At 39.8% G+C, this 16,541-nt stretch overlaps 1 protein-coding gene across 15 annotated transcripts in view; it reads right to left on the minus strand.

The window, feature by feature from the left end:
• Positions 1-4,944: 4,944 nt before the first annotated feature.
• Positions 4,945-16,541, minus strand: part of clasp2 (cytoplasmic linker associated protein 2) — an 83,279-nt gene continuing 71,682 nt past the window's right edge. For all 15 annotated transcript variants that reach the window (XM_042505934.1, XM_042505935.1, XM_042505939.1 and 12 more), the window contains 10 exons: positions 15,304-15,447; positions 14,523-14,666; positions 14,295-14,401; positions 13,207-13,348; positions 9,742-9,937; positions 9,432-9,625; positions 9,210-9,338; positions 8,065-8,271; positions 7,463-7,579; positions 4,945-6,196 (listed from right to left, as the gene is read on the minus strand). In XM_042505934.1, the coding sequence (XP_042361868.1) occupies positions 6,119-6,196; positions 7,463-7,579; positions 8,065-8,271; positions 9,210-9,338; positions 9,432-9,625; positions 9,742-9,937; positions 13,207-13,348; positions 14,295-14,401; positions 14,523-14,666; positions 15,304-15,447 (1,458 nt within the window). In that variant the 3' untranslated portion in view covers positions 4,945-6,118. The remainder of the gene's footprint in view (positions 6,197-7,462; positions 7,580-8,064; positions 8,272-9,209; positions 9,339-9,431; positions 9,626-9,741; positions 9,938-13,206; positions 13,349-14,294; positions 14,402-14,522; positions 14,667-15,303; positions 15,448-16,541) is intronic.

The following is a 16,541-nucleotide window of genomic DNA, read 5'->3' on the forward strand; positions in this document are numbered from 1 at the left end:
CCTATTAGGACATTTGTAGGATTTTTGGGAAATTTCTAGGATTTTAGGACATTAGTAGCTTAGCTGGGAACTTTAGTAGCACTTTTTTGATTAACAGGCTCCGTTTAATGGTGTTTTACACACTCTGGCACCTTATGTATAGCCTACTAAAAGTGCAAAAACCGTTTCCAGTGTGAATCATATAGTTTTTATTGTGTGAATTAAAAATTAGTTGGGGGGGCACTCAATACCCTATCGGGAATCAGAATTGGATCGCAGGCAGTACACTCAGTATTACTGATCTAAACTGTCAAAAAAGATAAACTCTTGGAAACCAATACCCAGTGGGGGAATGTAACTAAGTAGATTTACTCAAGTGCTGTACTTAAGTATAATTTAAGGCACTTGTACTTTATCCCTTTTATGATGCTTTCTACCAGTGGTTTGATGAAATACTTATAAACCACACCTGAGTAAAAGTACAGATGTCTTACCAGAAAATGGCTTTGGTGGAAGTCTTAAAGTTTTTGATATTAACTGTACTTGAGTATTAAAAGTAATTTTATTATATTAAACATACTTAAATATTGAAAGTAAAAGTGCAAGTCATGAAGTTTATCTCTTGATAACATACATCACCTTAAAAATGGAGTGTACATTACACTTGGAGAAAAACAAAGACTTTTTAGAAATTAAGGAATCTAAAAAACAAAATCCAATTTTACATAAATTAATCTGGATAGTTTAACTGTCAAATAACAAAAAGTATATCAGTAGGTCTATGTGAATCCTTAATTTTCTATATTGAACTACTTAACAACTAGCCTATAACTTCAAGAGCACAAACAAATTCCTGAAATTCAGTGATGATTTCTGGTTTCATTGTGCCACTCAAAGGTTTTTGTACAACAGAGTTTTAGGGCCACATTAAGGAAAAAAAGTCTTTTTTGAGACCTCAAATTTAATCTTGAAATTACGACATTATTTTCCTAACATTATGACTTTATTCTCCTAATATAATGTATTTATTCTCAAAACCTAACTATTTTTTTTCTTTGTCATGGCCCTACTCCTCCATCGCATTTCAATGGCCCCATCTGGCCACCCTTATGGAAAATGTGTGGGGGCGCCACTGCATGTAGGCTTACACGCAGTGACGGTGCTCAGTGGTCCACAAGTGAAGTGAAGCAATAACCAAAACAGTTATTCATTAACGATATGGAGCTCAGACTTCTCGGAGGCCATAAACTACGTAAAATAAACATTTCATTGTTAGCTTTAAGAGGTTCATACCTTGTGTAGCTGCTGCCGCCCTGTCTCTGCACCGGGGCTCGGAAGTTTTCAGTGTAGGGCTGCCAAAACAACATCGTGTCCCACAAACAGCTGTCACAGAGCGTCTCACTCCCAAAAAACACGGCTCAGCCCGTTACCGAGGAGGCTGTCCTCACAGGAGCTCATGTCTGCTTCATGTCAGTGCTGAAGAGGAGTTTGCAGTCGGCTGCAGGCTTGTTGTCTGGTAAATTATTACACACCGGTCGGACCCTGGACGTGGCGCGCGGTCAAGTCTGGGTGGCAAAGTTTTTCCGAGTAGCTGAGTGCACGCGCTATTTTGGCCCGTCGGGGAAGACCCGCCTCGCGACTTAATCACTGTCCCCCTGTCCGACTTCTTACACAATTCAGGACATGGACGTCAACACACTGTCAGGTTGATCTTACTTTAAATAATCTAGGAAACCGATTGCCTCGAAAGATTAAAGTAAATATAAATATTCATCTTAATTCATGTTTACCATATATCAAATTAAGATTATTTGAAATTTCGTTGTATTTAATTAATTATGTGAAGTTGTTACAACTTAAAAATGACAAGCGAAATTACCTTGTTCTTTCTAAATGTCAGCAACTTCAGTAATACAAGTTAGTCTGACTTAACTTGATCATGACAAAGACAATTTTCCCTTTGATGAAGTTTGCACATCTGAGTTCTGTTTCGCACGTATAATAAAATACAAATATGAATGACTACTTTGCTGTATGCAGAATACTGATATATAGCACACCAAACTTGGTTTACTGTTGTTGCTAAATTGTAGAAAGATTGATTTAATTAAACATGTCATTTTAAAGTTGCAAAAAATTCAGAAAATTAAATAAATAGAAATACATTTTAAGTAAACTTAATCAGATATGAAGTTTACATAAATTGAGATTAATAGTTGTATTTACTTACATTTTTTTCAAAGCAGCTAGGCTTCCTAAATTTTTCAGTTTAGTCAGACTTTTGTGCAAAATATAAGGGACAAAAAATGTACTTGCTAAATTATTTATGATATCAGTGGATTGTTACTACTGATGTTTAGTAATAAGTTTAGTTAACTACTCAGTGTGATGGATACTTCATAACACTGCATTATGTTTCATACAATTATTGTGTTGCATTATTGTGTTTTAAAGTATCTTAAAACTTTACTTTTATGAGGACAGACAGCAGACCATTAAGTGCAGGGACTTAGCAGTGAGGAGGTGACTGCAGGTTGGTGCTCTGTCTGAGTTCCTCTTTAGCTGCACCTAAATTTACAGCCCAAAGAACAGATGCATACATGAAATTCAGCACCGCTTTCTCAAATAGCTATGTTGCATAAGGCATGTTATATTTTACATCATGTCTTGATTAGTCCACTTTATTAACTGCTGTGCACATTGGCATAGCTCTCTGATACACAAACTGACAATCTAAAAATGAAAGAGGAGAGTGGATCTAGAGCTGAAACAAACTGAGTTTGACTGAAAATGCTTTGTTTGTGAAGGTTATCTGCTTTAAGTTTGTGAGATAGTGAACAATTTTTCTTTGTTTTAAAAACCAATTTCTAATGTTGAATAGACCAAACCATTGAGAAAAGGAACGATAAAAATATTAAAATGCATGAAAGAGTACTTGTGATCCCTTGTAACAGGATAAAGACTAGAGTTATGAATGAGCAGTTTAAACAGGCATTTTTCTGTCAGACTTTCATTTGAAAGACTTTTAGATGCCCAGACAGAGCAAAATATTAAGGACACACCACATAAAAAAAAAAAAAAAAAAGTTTGTACATTTTCTTTTGTCAGTTTTGTCTCGTCATCAGCGGTGACATAAAAAAAGGGTTTCTCGAAAAAAAAAGGACTAAGACATTTTTACAGTTTTAAGCTTTTCTGGAGTAACTACAGGTTTTTAAATTTCCAGTATGAAGGATCTAGGGTGATATGTATTGGCAGAAATTAAATATATATAATAAATATGTTTTCTTTAGTTTACAGTCTTAATCAGGAGTTGGCACACTGAAGAAGTTTTAACTGTCTGCAATTTGCAGTCCACACTGTTTGGTCACTAACTCATGCACACTGCTCCATTAAGCCTTTCTGCAGCACCTGCTTTAAATTTTAAGATCTCTTGGGTTTAAGATTCAGTAGGACATAGTGGATCTTAAGAAGACATACTGGAAATGGTTTAGCGCTGATCCTGCATCAGTTAGACAAACAGCTTACAACTAAAATGATCAGTCTTCAGTGTTGAATTGCATGGGTAATACTAGAATTAGTAAAGATGTTTACAGGATTTCTACATCTTAAGGCACCTTAGATTTAAGTCTTAAGACTTTTTTTCTGCCACTTAGAATGAAATTTAATTAACTTAATTTATAATTTAAGGATATTTTTGCTCAAATGTTTATTGTAACATTAGACTTGACATTTTTTGTCAGGTGAAAATGTTAGAATATCTATACAGTGTTGGAAAAATAACCTCTTCAGAGTAAAACACATGAAAGACAATTATTACATACTGTATTGTTTTATTGGTGATTTTGTTTTTTTTATTCTACATTCTACGTGACAGCCCATTGCCTGGATTCCTATTATAACGAGTTTGAAAAGAGAAATTTAGTAAATTATTTAGAAGAAAAAAAAAAGATGTCACCACTTATTTCAAGATTTTACAATGCAACATCAGAAAAAATACTTATTAAATCCTACTTATCATGTCCCAATACTTTTTAAGACTTTTGAAAGATTGATTTAAGACTTTTTTTTTTACATCAATGAATTCACTACAATTTAAGACTTTTTAAGGATCCGCAGGAACTCTGTGTTTAACATTTCTATCCACCCTTTCACCATGGGACTCTTTTCCACTGCACAAATCAAAGAGGCTGCGCTTGGACAGGTGTGACAGAAAGAGTTCTGTGCTAAAAGAAATGTGGTGAACAGTTGGCAGATCATTTCCACATATTCTGGGACTGCTCAGCTTTTCGGTCATACTGGCAGGAAGAAACACAAGCAATACAAAACATATATTTGGTGATGGTATTGACTGCTCTTTTACTATCATCTATTCCGGCAACATTGCAGCTCATCTTTTAGCCCAAGATAAATACCTACTAAAGATATTATTAGCTCTCAGCAAGCTGTAACACAGAAATAGTTACAGGCCGAACCTCCAACAAAGACTGACTGGATACATGTCGTTACTACTATTCAACGGATGGAAAGAATAACTTCTTTAAATTTACAGACTGATAAATTCCTGCGGCACTGGGAAAGATGGACTGTGTATCTGACCTCGCAAGATGATCATTGAATAATTTTCATATGAACTGACTTGTATATCCATCAGTATAACTGCTTGTATAAATACAAGTATACATGTATTTCAACATCCTTTTGGAAAAAATAAGTATAAAAACAAACAAAAGAAGCAGGGCTTGTCATGATCTGTACAAGTTCTTTAATATAATGTAAGCACAGCTTTGTAAATGCACGGAGGAAACACAACAGTGAAACTAGAATGTTACAAGAGGAGGAAGGAAAAAAAGACACAATGAAGAGAAGAGAAACGGGTGACATGACAGGTTTTTTTTTCAGAGCTGTAAATAATACATTTCTACAAATTTCTCAGCAGAGAAAAAAAATAAGTGTGAGAGAGAGAGAGACTACTGCTAGCGCAACAGAGAGAAAATAAAAACAAGGATGGGCACACATGCGCACCCCCCCCCCCACCCCCGCGGGGAACTCTCCTAAATGACACTGTTATTGGATAATCCATTTTAATATCATATATAGATACATATCCACTATGTAATAATAAGCCATGTCCTGCCGTACTTCATGTGGTAAGCAGCACGCATCCATCTTCCTCCCCACGTCGCCCAGAAGTGGACTGATCCAAGACGAACAGGGAGAGACGGAGCACGCTATGAACTTCTCTGAAAGGGGCGGACATTGTTCACATTAATTTAAAACCCCAGTCACACTGTTCTGGACTCCAATAAAAACTTCTTTTTAAAATTTAGTCTCATGCATAGCCACGCACATAACACCTCCGATACTTTGGACTCTGCCTCTGCACTGTATTTGCTGTGCCTCGTGTTAGTGCTCGTGTTGGTCGGTCGTACCTTTTAGGCTAATCAGCACCTTTTTGACAGAGAGAGAGAGTGTGTGTGTTTATGTGTGACAGAGAGACATTAAAAACCGCTGCAGTAAAACCTCATCGCGTGAAATAAATCCAAACTAGGACACAATGTAAATTTACATTCCTGTCTACCTGGCCCCAGTTACTCACTGTTCAAGAAAGACACAAGACGGCACCATTCGTTTCGTCTCAGCCCCGTTCCATGAGCCTTTTACCCCCTTAAAAATGAGAACCATGCACACGCACCACTTCCTGTTGACATCGAGATGTTATTCAAAAGGGGAGCTGTAGTGTTCGGGAAAGAGGACGGACATTTCATATCTTCATCTTTGAGTGATTAGTGACAAACCTGGGTGTGACTGAATGCGTGTTATCTGTTTGTGTTGAGGGGTTCAGTTCAGTCGGAGATAAGGGTGAATCCTCGGCGATGGTCGGGAGAACTACAACACTCCTCTCTTCTGCACAACTTCCATCTTGTAGGAAATGTATGAGGACTGTGTGTGTGTGTGTGTGTGTGTGTGTTACTTTGCTAACCAGAGTGCAAGCGTACATGTGGATGTAAGCAGTTTGACAGTGTTAGGATGTGTGTTTCTGTTCTCAGTCTGTGTGGGTGTGAGCTCATGAACTGATGTTGTATGTTTGGTGGGCAGAGTTGCAGTTCTGTGGTTGCCCTGTGGGAGGGCGCTGTGTCTCCTATAGGCCCTCAGACGGGGGTTCGCTGCCGCTGGAGCCGGACTGGGCGCGCTTGATGTACAGATTCAACAGCTTCAGCTGCGAACAGAAAAACAGAGGACAGACGTGTCAACGTGTGTCTCTAGAGTTTTCGAGGAAAACTTTTGCCTTTATCGGAGATAGGACAGTTTCAGTGTGAAAGGTGGAGAGAGAGCGGATTACATGTAGCAAAGGGCTGAGACTGGAGAGGCACCCTCAAACGCTACAGCAAGGACATAGCGTCTGTACATGGGGCACCTGCTCGATCATCTGAGCTACTGGGTGCCCAATCCTTTAGATATTTTTCACATAAAAACATCCACCCGTCCATTCTCATTTGCATATCTAGGTCGGGGTTTAGGAGCAGCAGGTTGAGCAAACACTTCAGAAATCCCTCTCCTCTGCGACACTTTCCAGCTCCTCCTGGGAGACCCTGAGGCGTCCCCGGGTCAGACTGGATAAATAATCCCTCCAGAGTGTTCTGGATCTGTCCTCTTACCAGTTGAACGTGCCGAACCACCTCAACTGGCCCCTATAATGTAACGAAGCTGCACTGCTCTGAGCTCCTTCCGGATGTCTGAGCTCCTATCTCTAAGCTCATGATCATAGGTGAAGGTGGGAGGTAGATCTACCACTAAATCAAAAGTTTTGCCTTCCCGCTCAGCTTCATCTTTACCACGACGGTAAGGTGCAGTGTACGCATCATTGCTGACCACAATCCATCTATCCATCTCAAGCTCCATTTTGACCCTCACTCATATACAAGATCCCGAGATACTTAAACTCCTTCACCTGTGCGGTGACTCTCTGTAAAAATATAACTATTTACATTAGAGCTAAGAGAGCTTATGTTTCCATTATTCCATCAAGATGAGGAGAGGAGGATACTTAGTCGATTCATAAAAAGTTTGCTGGTATTGGGGTTAGGAATTTGATCTGTTTATTCCATCCAAATTTGATAGATTTTGCTCCTTTGGTTTTGAATCCTTAAAGAGAAAGTCAACTTTTAAATTTTAAAGACGTCCAAGATTATTCCATACCAATCTGACAAAGTACGTGGTGCTGGATAATATTTGAACACAATTTCAAATATTATTTTCAACAAAGAATATTCAGAATACATGAAGTAAAACAGTGCTATGATATTGCCTTAAAATTCAACAAAAAGACTCCATGTTCAAAAGAATCTCACGGTGCCAGATTTCAACCTGTCAGGATGCCAAACAAGACCTTATCTCTTGGTAACATTGACAAGAAACCACACATTTTCAGCAACCTGTCTTGTGCTGCTAAGTCCACATTTCAGATGCTGACGGGTCTGTTTACCTTGCTGCTGGAGAGTTGGCTGAGGTGCGGTTTGAGGTCCTCCCCGATCACTGCGTAAATGGCCACCAAGCAGAACACACAGGCTTTTCTGACGCTGCTCTCAGAGTTGTCATAACCCTGTTCAAACAGATACAATAGATTACAAAGCTGCATGACACCCCTTATAAAATAAATAAAACAGCCATTTAAAGGGACAGTTCACACATTAAAAAACATCCATATAAACTGTAGTGCTACTTATCATTCTGATTCATTTTTGGTGTGAGTTGTTGAGTGTTGGAAATATTGGCCGTAGTGAAGTCTGCCCTGTCCCAACTATAATAGAACTAGATGGCCCTCGGCTTGTGGCACCCCAAAATATATATATAAAAAAACCCAACAGCAATGTTTCTATATTTATAAACAGCACTACAGGTAAGAGGACAAAAACAGTTTTTGATTTTGGGATGAACTGTCCCTTTAACAAGCTTTACAAAGATTGAGAATAAGAGTAACACCCTGCATGCAAAATGTAAACAATTCCTCTTATTTCTGATAACTTTTACACCTAACATTACACTTCTTACAGTGCTGGATGGTCATGCGTGATGTGTGTGCGTTACCTGTATAAGTCCTGGCACTATCTCAGGCAGCAGGGTCATCAGGCCCTCGCGGGGAACCCTCTCCACCACTTTGGTCTGCATCTTGATGGCAGCCAGGTTGATGGGGTAGTCAGCTGACTGGATAATAGGACACAACACCTTGATGCACTGGTCTGGACTGATGGACAACGCCAACATGGCTGCCGTCTCCTCTGCTGCTCGTACCACCTGCACGAAAACATATATTATCAGTACTAATATCAGTGATACACAAAAACAGAACAATTGCAGAAGATCACACGCAGTATGTAATCTGCGTTAATTCGATATAGCCATTTAAAATGGGTAATTATTAGCATTTCATCCATCCAGTGGTGGAAGAAGATCCTTAACCAATACCACATCCTAAGAATACTCTGATACAAGTTAAAATCCTGCTTTGAATTTAAAAGTAAAAGTAAGTAAGTACATTTGGGAAAAAATACTCAAAGTATTAAAATTAAATGTCCCAAATGCAGAATAAAAGAAAAATCAAAAAGGAAAACCAAACAAAAAAAAAAACACCCCCAAAACTCAAAATATCCTAAAACTCAACTATTAGAAAAACAAAACTAAAACCCCAAACCCCAAAATTATTCAAAAAGAATCGAAAAACCAAAAAAAGAAAAAACAAACACCCCAAAACTTAACATTATTTAGAAAAAGAAGAAAAAGACTTAAATACTCATTAAAGTGGCGCGCCTCGTGGATAAGTGGCTAGAGAAGCGGTACAGAGGTTGTATCCTCTCCGCAGCAGCCGTGGGTTCGATTCCAGCCTCGACCCTGTGCTGCATATTCTATCCACTGAGCCACGAGGCGCCCCCTTTCGTGCTTAAACTGTCCTGTCCATTAAAGGCCATAAAAGCCCTAAAACATAATCTTAAAAAAAAATGTTGGCAGTTGGCAATTCATTTTTTGTCAATCAAGCTGCACTTAATTTAATTCATAATAAAACATCTATACTTTAGATAATTTATATACTCTTTAATGTTTTTCAAGTAAAAATCCCCATCTGCAAAGCAATTAAAGCATTCAGGTAAATACAGTGAAGTCTTCTCATCTTTTCATGCTCACTGAAGTGTAAATGACAAAAACTGTTTTAGGTGAACTGATGTGTGTCTGAGTACCTCCTTGTGGGGGTCTTTGTGAGCCTCCAGGGCCTTCATGATGGTGAGCTCTGCGTAGTTTTTAAACCTCCAGGGCTGCTTGCTGAGAATCTCCCTCAGCACCCGCAGAGCCAGCGTTCGGATCACATGCTGAGAGAATTTTTAAGATTTTAAGAAGTTAAAGAAAAGGAACTCAGTCTTTCTGCACGGTTGTTATCACAGAAACAAAGTGGGTGCATGTACCTCTCTGTCACCCATTGTTTCCAGCAGGAGCAGCAGGATGGTCTTGAAATGCTCGTCCCACACCTGCAGGGTGTTTTCGCGAATCAGCTTCAGCAGTTCGCAGAGCGCTGCCTTCCTCTCCTCGATGCGCTCGTTGTGATTGGACAACTCTTTCAGCAGCTCTGCTACCAGCTCTGATTGGTCCAAGCTGCTGTCTGTTGAGAGACAATAAAAGAAAAACAAGTTATGCTTATGATTTGTGTGGTGCAGTGTGTGTGTGTGTGTGTGTGTGCGTGCGTGTGTGTGTTTCTGTCAGACTGTGTTTGTGTACCATCTGTGAGAAGCTCGGAGTCGTCCAGGCTGGTGTCTTTGCGGCTGTGTTTGAAGGGAGAGTCTGATAAGTGCTCGCGGGCTCCTCGGGGGCTGGAGGACAGCAGGGGGGTGTTGAGGAGGGATGTCTTATTGTCCAGAGCCATGCGGCCTCCGTCCACAAAGTCTGACACTCTGCCGTCCGTCCCACTGTCCCCCTGCGGTAATGCAATAAGGAAAATGTTAAAGAGGCTGGCACTTACAGGTAACTTTCATACCTAAATTTTAGATAATTTCGTCCAGACTAAACTAAAAGAAAAAAGAAAAAAAAAGAAACATTGTTGCCTTTTATTTCTTACCAAACCAAGAGGTGTCACAAGGACTGATTTCTAATTCATTCGTTAAATTCTATGACTGCCATTATCAGCACTACAAGCAGAAATAAACAAAGTTTTTCTCATTTGATTAATAGCAAGTCATGATGTATACTGTGTTTGTTTTCTTTGTTTTCATACAGACTTCACAAAAAGACTTTTGACTCGTGCTAAACAGTTGAGACTGCCACTAAACTCACCTGTCAAAAAAAATATAACAGGACAACAAAAAAAAGACAAAAAAGGCTGCATCTTGTCAAGACAGACAGGTTTGTAGTTAATCATTTCAGGCTGTACAAATAAAGTTAACCTGAATAATAATAATACAACATGAGGCTGCCACATTTTCAGCCTTCTTCTTTATCATTTGGTTAGTGCAAAAATAATCAAAGTCGGACATCACATCACTGTTTTATCATCTGTCTGATGTATGGAAGTCCCCGTCAGTGCATCCATTGAACTTAATAAGGGAGCTACTGGGTGAGTATATTCTGGTCCAACAAATTCAAGATATGGATGAGGAGCTATACTTTAGGTATTTTCGGTTGTCTGCCAACACTTTTGAGGATCTGTTGAACCGGCCCCATGACGCTGACGCCGGGACACGGAAATCTCTGACGGAAAACGTAAAAATCACAATGTGATCAAGGTGTTCAAGACATAACAAAATTCTCCAGGTGTACGATTTGAAAACATGAAAGGAAAGTGTTAAATGTGTGTGTCTTAAATAGGTCTTTTCTTGCTGCATACCCTTTTATTTGTGGCAAAAAAGGTAGTTTCTGTCACGTGAGAAAAGTGTTGAACCACCTTCCATAAATCAGGTGTTTCACCTTACAGATTTATAAATCTGGATCAATTTAAGGTACATGAGCAGGCAACATTTGGGTGTGATTTCCTTTGTTGACGGCAGGTTGTTCTCTTGATGTGTTCAAAACAACTAGATGTTAGGACTTGAGAAGGCCGAAACATTATGAGACACCAGGTGAGAAGTGGAGCGGGGTAAAGGGGTTCGAGGTCCTCTTATTTCTGTGTATATTTACACTCAGACCACTGAACGTCACTATCTGAGTGGTGGTTTGTTGAGTCAGGTGTGCTGTGATTGGCAGGCTGGTGACATGTGGGCTGGTCAGATTTCAGATGCATATCATGGGGAAAATGTCAGGAGGTCACACCTCTACGCTTGAGTACACCGTGGCCTTAAAAAAGGCTCTGGGGTTGGTGGGAGCAACCACAAAAAGAGCTGACGTGATGGCTTTCGTCGTAAATTTGGACTCAACAGACTGAGTATAAAGATAATCACTTGTGAAAATATTGAAGGGGAGATTCTTGTAAAGAAAATCCTCTCAGTGGGATTTTCAGCCACTGGGATCATACACAATAAACATGATTTTATCAGTGGCTGTAGAGGATTAAGTTCACAGTCGTTAGTCCCATAAACACGTAATGTATGACCATCAGTTCCCACGCTGCAGATGGACTGGAGGAACAGATCAGATGTCGGGGTCACCACAGTTAATGCAGCCAGCTATGTTTGTGTGTGTGTTTAGACATTTGCGTGTCTCGGAAAAAACGCTGTAAGGCTAAACAAGACTTTGGATCAAAACTCATTACTGTTGGAGCAGCAGGTAAAATTTGTCTGTAGCTCAGAGTAGCAAAAACTGTCACACATCAAAAGTGAGCATCGAAAACTGATGTCGTTCCTTTGAGCTGATATTTTCTGATTTATATCATTACTTATATCACTGTGGCAAAGGTCATGTGTGGCTGCTTGTGTCCAGAAAGTATCAAACACTGCTGCATGAGAAGGGTCTTATATTACATAATTAAATAAGGATTTAGAACACCCACTTACAAAAAACATGTTTATTTTTCTCAAAATGATGATAAGTGAGCACACCTTCATGTATATCTGTATCTGTACTCGGAATGGGCGGTGTGTGAACCTGAAGTGGGTGTGACTTATTTTAAACTTGATATTTATATGGTCTCATCAGCGGCTGCTATATTTATTATATTTTATAAAACTTTCCAAGACAATCTCAGAATTGAGCATCAGATCATTCTTGATCACAAGATTAACAGATTGAACACAGCAACCTACGTGAGTATTTTATTTAGTCATGAGTACAGATATTGACTGGTTTCACTCGGATAATACTTGTAAAAAGTCCATTATTCATACTGGATACTTGTTTCATCCGAGTATTTGGCTCAACCCTAGTATTAGCTAAAATATCAGTTAGCAATGTACAACGTACTGCACAGCACTACATAATGTGTTACCATCCAAGGCTGCAACTAATGATTTGTATTAACTGTCGATTAAATATATTCTTTATAAATTTATTGATAGTTGTTTGGTATTCACTATGTAAAAAAATGATGAAAATTGTCTATCATTGTTTTCCAAAGCCCGAGATGACGTTCTTAAATGTCTTCGTTCTTAAAGATACTCAGTTTACGGTCGCAGAGTATTGAAGAAACTGGGAAATACTGACATTTAAGAAGCTAGAATCAGAGAGATTAAACTTTTTTTCAGAAAAAAATACTCAAACTGATAAACTAATTATAAAATTAGTTTGCGATTAATTTATTAATTGCACCTTTATTGCCTGCGACAGAGAATCAAAGTGAACTGTATTTCTGGAGAATGTGGGAAATGATGAAAACTAAGAACTGATTGAACAAATGCATTTAAGCTTACTTATGTTTCCCTAAAGATTTCCTCAACACTTTTTATAAGTGGTTGTGTTCTGCTTAACTTTAATCAAATAATATTGTCCGACTTCAACAGTTGGTCTTTCAAATCAAGCGAAAAGGATGAAGTGTGAAACTAGTTTTGTGGTGTTTCATAAAAGGATCCCTAAAAGTTGGTAGCTCGCTCATTTTTAAGCCTACTCAAATTCAACACCACTCTTCTTGTAAATTTGGCTGCTATTCTTTACACAAACATCTGTAAATCAGGCAATCACGCCTGAGTAACAAACTCTCTTCTATCATGAGAACATTTAACAAAAGAGACAGTGCAGCTCCAGTAGCTCCATATCAGCCTTGACACATACTGATGTGCACTTGAATCAGCACATCGACATCCATCTGTCTGCTCTACTGACCTCGTCTCCCTCCCGCCGGTGGACTGGCTCATTCATGTCCTCTTGGCTGCGGACACTGAAGTTCTGGATCGCCTCAGTGACACCTTTCAGTGAGCTGTAGATGTCCTCTGAGTTCATGTTCTCTGTGTCGTAGTCAAATGCACTGCACACATACAAGAGGGAAAAGGACACTGAGCCAAGGCTGCATGATGATCGCTGAAGTGAGTCATCAAACGGTCAGGCTTTGATGGTATTACACATTTTTTTACTTTAGAATAAATCTGATTGAGATAAATGTAACAAAAAATCAATTCAATGGACTGCCAAAAAACTACAATAACAGTATTCATCACATAGCCCAAGACTTTTTTTTTTTTTTTTTACATTGTAAACTAGAGACATACAGCAGAAAAAGACGCGGCAGAACACTGACATATGCTGTCTCCAATACTTTTTTCCACCAAAAAAGCATGGATATACAGTTTTTCAAACACGGGAAAACCTGCAAAAAATAGTCAATGGACCCCTTTGCTATTGTAAGTAAGTGAGTATGCTTTTCTGTTTTGTTTTTTTTGGCGTGCCATGTTCGATGTCACAAATGCATCGGAAAAAAGGTCATTAAAGGACAGAAAACAGCATTGAGGCTACTGAAAATGTTTCAGTGTTATTTCTTCTTAAATCAATTATTATTACTTCTTTCAAACTCAGTGCCAACTAAATTTGAAATGATGTTCAAGTGATGCTGTGACGGAGACGGACAGACGGAAAGAGTTGCAGACAGTCTTGCCAGAAAAAAGGTGAAAATTAACTTGTCCACCCAAGTGTCATATTTCCATCGCTGATAGGAGCTGGAGCTGATAAATACCTGTGACTACTGCAGTTATCTGTCCCTGGAATGAATGCAGATTGTAACCTTTTCCACTGAAGACATGAGCCGGATAATAGAGGGCGTTGGAGAGTTTTTTGTCCAGTGATAAAGGGGCTTAACTGATGAGTTTTAATTGATATAAACATCTTTAGACATTACTGTTTTCCCCTGTGAAGATCTTGTCCTGTGTTCATGCAAATATGTCAATGATTGTTAGATGGATTTTCCGAGCGTGTGTTACCTTGGTGAGGGGGTGTTCTGGGAGGTGTTGGTGGGCGAAGTGACCGGGCTGGACCAGCTGGCTGGAGATCGGGGGGTGTGTCGTGTCAGAGGGCTGCCCATTGGTGCCTGGGAATGTGACAAAAAAACCCACACAATTTAAGTTAGACAGAAGTGTGTCATTAATGTTACAGTATAACGTTTCACTCACATAGCATGCTGCATGTGTCTGAAACAATTTCATTATTACCTGTGCAGCATTGCCTGTGTTCTTCAGATGGTTTTGAAGCAGCTTGGTGGCTCCGTCCTGGAAGGTTTTGGGCAGAGCTGCCAGCAGCATGGTGAACTCTGGAGTATTGAGCTGGAACAGTGAGATCAACACCGACTGGGCTGCCTGTGAAACACAAAATAGATCCCTTATGGTTAGAAAGACACTGCTGTTTCTCCTGTGTTTGTGTGCATTAGTCAATCAAAGGGGGCGGCATTTATTGCCATTAACATGAGAATTTAAGGAACAGTGTGTGGGATGTATTGGCATCTAGTGGTCCCATGTATCAAGCATGAACTCCCTGTTAGAATTTCTTCAGTGTTCATTGTTCAGGAGGTTTTTACCGGGAGCTAAATTATCAGCAGAGGTCTCTTCCTCGCCAAAACAAACAGAGCAGGTGATTTGAAACTGGTGAAAACACCGAATGAAGCATTTTCATGTTACAGATTAGTGTTTCTTCGACACTGCTCGTTGTGGAGTGGCTGCTAACTACAGTGGTGCTGTTTGTCTGTTCTGGGCTACTGTAGAAACTTGGCAGTGCAACACAGCTGTCGCTGCAGACGAGGATTTGCTCCCTTTGTAGATATAAATGGCTCATTCTAAAGTAACAAAAACACAATTCTTATTTTCAGGTGAATATACACTCAAGAGAACATATTATACTGCATTTCATGTTTGCAAGTATATCTCCTTAAATCCTACACATCAGACTTTTAATTGGGGGAATAATGTTTTGAACTGGCGAGGGTTTATGTGTCTGTACCTTTCTGACGTCGGAGCTCTTGGGTTCAGTTGTCCAGGTGATGATGCGTGAGACGGCCAGCCGAGTCTCACTGGAGTTCACAAAGTCTGGAGCGTCCATCTGTAATGTCAGTGTCTCGATATACTTCAGAATGGCCACCTTCACCTGCGATACAAAAAAACCCCACACTTTTATACAAATCATCAGTGAGGTGACTGATAAAATAGAGAAACTTCCTGGCCAATATTCACCTGCAAAAACACAGTAATACAGTACAAAACAGTGATAACAAAAATACAAACACGCAGACATGAAAAAGTGACCACCAACGTTCACAGTCAGCATGTACAACCACAGCAGATTGTGCATCTCTGGCAGGTCTGAAAATCAAATGATCTGATGAATCCGTGAGAGAAGTGCATTCATGGTCATGCTTTATCATAGTGGAAAACAAATCAATTAAAAAAAATAATAATAAAAAAGCGAATGACAAATGACAAAACAAAGGAACCAATAACTGTAAACATTCACCGCAGGCTCCGAAACGCCACAACAACTGACTCCTGCCCTGATTTTCCTCTACCTCACTACTTATGCACCTCAAGGACCAGAAACTTCCTCCAAATCACTTAGCAGCATCGTGCGCGCCATATAATTGCTCCCCCCGGAGCGCACTGACCTGGGAGGACTGGCTCCAGGCTGCGGCCTGCTCGTCTAGAGAGCAGGCGTGGCGCCGCGCTCTGGGGGGGAACAATTTAACCCCGGACCCTCCCCTGCCTCGCCCTCGCCCGCAACACGAGCTCCGTACAGGCTTCAGAGAGAAAGAGGAGAAGCACCGCGTCAATCAACGGAGGGAGAAAGAGACGAGGACAGGGGAGGAGTGGGAGTGGGAATAAGGGAGGAAAAGGAAGTGGAGGGAGGAGGGAGGGAGGGTGCAGAGAGTTTAAGAGGAGAGTGGAAAGTAGGCTTGGGCTATCTTGAAATTTTATGATATTTGGAGATACACAATACAATCATTAGGCCACATGATGGTAGCAAAGAGCTGATGCCTGGTTAACCAACAAAAAACAGCCATTTGTGAAGCTTCATGCAACAGTTTACAAGCTGGGTAATGACCGCTACACTGTTGAAATGCTAAAAACTGAATCAACATCCTTAATAATGCTTATACACTTATCAGTGTTGCAGTGCACGACTACATCTTTCAAGTCATCTCAGGTCATATCTTTAGGCTGCTGTTTGTTTTTTTATGATGTAAT

The sequence above is a fragment of the Plectropomus leopardus genome, chromosome 18 (assembly GCF_008729295.1).
Source record: "Plectropomus leopardus isolate mb chromosome 18, YSFRI_Pleo_2.0, whole genome shotgun sequence".
Taxonomy (NCBI): Eukaryota; Metazoa; Chordata; class Actinopteri; order Perciformes; family Serranidae; genus Plectropomus; species Plectropomus leopardus.